Source organism: Myripristis murdjan, chromosome 24 (assembly GCF_902150065.1).
Source record: "Myripristis murdjan chromosome 24, fMyrMur1.1, whole genome shotgun sequence".
In the NCBI taxonomy this organism is placed as follows: domain Eukaryota; kingdom Metazoa; phylum Chordata; class Actinopteri; order Holocentriformes; family Holocentridae; genus Myripristis; species Myripristis murdjan.
In genome coordinates, this window is record NC_044003.1 from 8528397 (window position 1) to 8532587 (window position 4191).

The window sequence follows — 4191 nt, forward strand, 5'->3', positions numbered from 1 at the left end:
CATCAAACATCTTGGCTTTGAATATTTCACTCAGCGTAAGTGTGATGTGGCTTCAGTGAAGAGCTGCAGCCAGAAGGTATATAATAAGTTTGTGGCACTGTTATGAAATATGAAATAAAACTTGTCTCTCTGAGCTTTGAAGCTCCTTAAGGGGAAATTTAAGGGGACACCAACTGATAAATAGTTGTGGTTGTCAGCAGGCTTTTTTCTATCCTAGATTACTCTACTTTTTGGTGATTTATGGGGTATTCAGAGGTACTTTTCTGAGGTATTTTATCATTATGGTGTATTCTGAGGTATTTTTCTGTGGTATTTTTGTCCTTATGGGGTACTCTGTGTCATAGTTTTGTGTTGCTTGTGTTTTGTTTGGTTCTGTTTCATGTGTTTCTGTCATGGTTTTGTTGTATCTGTTTCCTGAGTTTCTTTTGCCTAGTTCCTTTCAGTTATTTCACCTGTGTCTTGTTTGCTCCTCCCTGTGCCACACCTGTCCTGTGTCTGTTAATCATCCCTGATTGTTCTGATCCCTCCCAGTGTTTCCCTCAGCCTATCCTCTGTGTTCTCCTGTCTTGTGCTCCAGCCCCTTCCCCAGGTGTGTCTTGTTTGATGATTAGTTCTTGTCTATTTAAGTCCTGTTTGAGTTCTGTTCTTCGTCGGTTCATTGTGCTGTATTGTCCTGTTCTGTGCTGTATTGCATTCTGTTTCCTGCTCCCTGCCTTAGTTCCTTGTGTTCTTTGTAGTGATTAAATCTTGTTTTTTTTCATTGAGCATTTTTTGCCTGCGGCTCCTGCTTTTGGGTCCTCCACCTTCCAGCCCCGTGACAGAATGAACCGACCACTTAAGGACCCAGCGGAGCAATATTGTTCGTTTGGAGAAGGCACTCTGGACTCTCATCAGCAGTGGCTTGGAGAACTGGCTGACTGCAACCGGTCGGTGGCGGCTAAAATCTCCCTGATTTCACAGCAGGTCGCGCAGATCACCTCCTCCGTCAGGACGATGGTTGCGGCCCGGGCTCCGGCTGCTCCTGTGAGTGCTCTTCTCGGGGGTGTCGGCCACTTGCAGGCTAGCCGCAATCCAGCCACCAGCCTCAACATCCCAGCAGCCTCAGCCACCAGCCTCATCAGCCCAGTAAGTCCAGCCACCAGTCTCAGCAGCCCTATAAGACCAGTCAATAGCCTCAGCAGCCTTGCAAGCCCAGCTACCAGCTCTAGTAGTCTAGCAAGCCCTGTTCCCTGTGTTCGACTGGCTGACCCGGTCCCAGTCCCTGTCCCAGTTCCCCGAGTTCGACTGGCTGACCCGGTCCCAGTCCCTGTCCCAGTTCCCCGAGTTCTACTGGCTGATCCTGTCCCAGTTCCCCGAGCTGGACCGGCTGCCCCGGCACCAGTCCCTGTTCCTGTCCCAGTTCCCAGAGTCCAACTGGCTGCTCCAGTCCCAGTTTCCCGAGCCGGACCGGCTTCCCCGGCACCAATCCCTGTTCCAGTACCAGTTCCCCATGCCCGACTGGCTGTCCTGGTTCCTGCCCCAGTTCCCAGAGTCCGACTGGTTGCCCCGGCCCCAGTCCCTGTCCAAGTTCCTCGAGTGGACACTGCCGCTGCCTGGCGGTCCCGAGTCCACACCGCCGCTGCCGCTGCCCGGCAGTCCCAAGTCCACGCTGCCGCTGCTGCTGCCGCTGCCCGGCGGTCCCGAGTCCACGCTGCCGCTGCTGCTGCCGCTGCCCGGCGGTCCCGAGTCCACGCTGCCGCTGCTGCTGCCGCTGCCCGGCAGTCCCGAGTCCACGCTGCCACTGCCGCTGCCCGGCGGTCCCGAGTCCACGCTGCCACTGCCCGGCGGTCCCGAGTCCGCGCTGCCGCTGCTGCTGCCTCTGCCGCTGCCGCTGCCCGGCGGTCCCGGGTCCACGCTGCCGCTGCCACTGCCCGGCGGTCCCGAGTCCACGCTGCCGCTGCCCGGCGGTCCCGAGTCCACGCTGCCACTGCTCGGCTTCCGGGGATCTGCGTTGCGGGACTGCGTAGTTGGCCTGCAGTCTGGTGCCGCCCGCACTGCCGCCATTCCGGGAGGTTCCGCCTTGGCCGCCCGCGCTCTGGCCGTCCGCCCGAGCGCCGCCCCGTGCCTGGTTCCCGGCGCCAGGGGCGTCCGCCCGAGCGCCGCCCCGTGCCTGGTTCCCGGCGCCAGGGCCGTCCGCCCGAGCGTCGCCCCGTGCCTGGTTCTTGGCGCCCTGGCCGTCCACCAGAGCATTACCCTGTCCTTGGTTCCCTGCGCCCCGGTTGTCCGCCCAAGTGCCGTCCCATCCTTGGTTCCCAGCGCCCCGGCCGTCCGCCCAAGCACCGCCCCGCCCTTGGTCACCTGCCCTCCAGCCTTCCACCAGATTCCGGCTCTGAGCCCTGTGCTTTGGCCTCCTCCTCCCCCCGTCTTATGACGGCCATCCATCCCCGTGCCCCAGAGACTGTTTTTGGGACGTCAGGAGCCGTCCCTTGAGGGGGGGGTACTGTCATAGTTTTGTGTTGCTTGTGTTTTGTTTGGTTCTGTTTCATGTGTTTCTGTCATGGTTTTGTTGTATCTGTTTCCTGAGTTTCTTTTGCCTAGTTCCTTTCAGTTATTTCACCTGTGTCTTGTTTGCTCCTCCCTGTGCCACACCTGTCCTGTGTCTGTTAATCATCCCTGATTGTTCTGATCCCTCCCAGTGTTTCCCTCAGCCTATCCTGTGTTCTCCTGTCTTGTGCTCCAGCCCCTTCCCCAGGTGTGTCTTGTTTGATGATTAGTTCTTGTCTATTTAAGTCCTGTTTGAGTTCTGTTCTTCGTCGGTTCATTGTGCTGTATTGTCCTGTTCTGTGCTGTATTGCATTCTGTTTCCTGCTCCCTGCCTTAGTTCCTTGTGTTCTTTGTAGTGATTAAATCTTGTTTTTTTTCATTGAGCATTTTTTGCCTGCGGCTCCTGCTTTTGGGTCCTCCACCTTCCAGCCCCGTGACACTCTGAGTTATTTTATCCTTATGGGGTATTCTGGGGTATTTCTTCTGAGGTATTTTTGATCTTATGGGGTATTCTGAGGTATTTTTGATGTTATGGGGAATTCTGAGGTATTTCTGCCAAGGTATTTTGTCCTTATGGGGTAGTTGGAGGTATTTTGGCCTTGATGTATGGAATATCTTTAAGTAGTTGGCCTATGGGTAATTTAAACAGAGCGAGCAGGTAAAGGCAGTCAAAGTTCAGTTTCTAGGCCTTACTTTCCCTGATGAGAAAACCGACTCGCAGTAATTCATTCAACACCAACACACTGAATCACACTGAGGAAAGAGATAAAACACAGGAACATAAACTAACTTTACAGACCTGCTTGTTCCCGCTCAGGGTTGCAGGAAGAGCTGGAGCCTTTCCCAGAAACGCCCCCTGGACAGGTCGCCAGTGCAGCAGAGGGCTAACACACACACACACACACACACATTCACACGTATGGGCAATTTCCATCCACCCATCCATTTTCCACGCCTGGTTACACCAAATCAGGGTCGTGAAGAGGCTGCTGCTGGGCAGAGGGCTGGGAAACACCCTGGTCAGGCGAAGAATCCATCGCAGAGTTAATGCACATCGATGTTCAAACAAAGTGCCCTTATTCACGCCTATGGACAGTTTAGAGCCTTTAGTCCGTCTAACATGAAAGGTAATCCATGAAAACAGAGGAAGAACATGCAAACTCATGTAAAGAAAGAGACAGGGAGATTAATGCTCAGATCAGGAACATGCAGAGCTGGAAGTAGGTAATTACATTGACTCATGTCACTGTAAATGTACTTGTACATTTAGAATATTTTTTAAAATGTCAGTCATTTTACTTTTACTTAAATACATTTTTGTCTGAGTATTGTAATTCCCTACATTTTAAATCATATCCAATTACAGAGAACAAATGATCAATGACTGTTTGTGGAACCTTTCACAATTAAAGCTGAGTCAGAGAAAAAGAAATCTGCTTTTACTTTGTTTGTTCTACTTTTGAAAAACTGCAGATGATCAATGGAAACGAGGACCGCTCAACTCAACTGGCAAAAATGTTAAATAAGTGTGGAGAGTAAAATGTTAACAGCTAACTTTAAACTCGGTAGGTTCAAACAATTAATTGAATGATTGAGTGAGGAACATCCTGTGCTGAAAACCAGACAATGAAGTCTGTTGACAGTCTGAGTCACCATGTTGTTAATGAC

General features: G+C 52.2%; 1 protein-coding gene across 1 annotated transcript; it reads left to right on the plus strand.

Moving 5' to 3' along the window:
- The first annotated feature begins 523 nt into the window (after nucleotides 1-523).
- Nucleotides 524-2568, plus strand: LOC115356123 (splicing factor 3A subunit 2-like). Its single transcript, XM_030047145.1, has 2 exons — nucleotides 524-963; nucleotides 1835-2568. Exons 1-2 carry the CDS (start codon nucleotides 823-825, stop codon nucleotides 2408-2410), a joined length of 717 nt encoding a protein of 238 aa, XP_029903005.1. The 5' UTR covers nucleotides 524-822; the 3' UTR covers nucleotides 2411-2568.
- Nucleotides 2569-4191: the final 1623 nt, after the last annotated feature.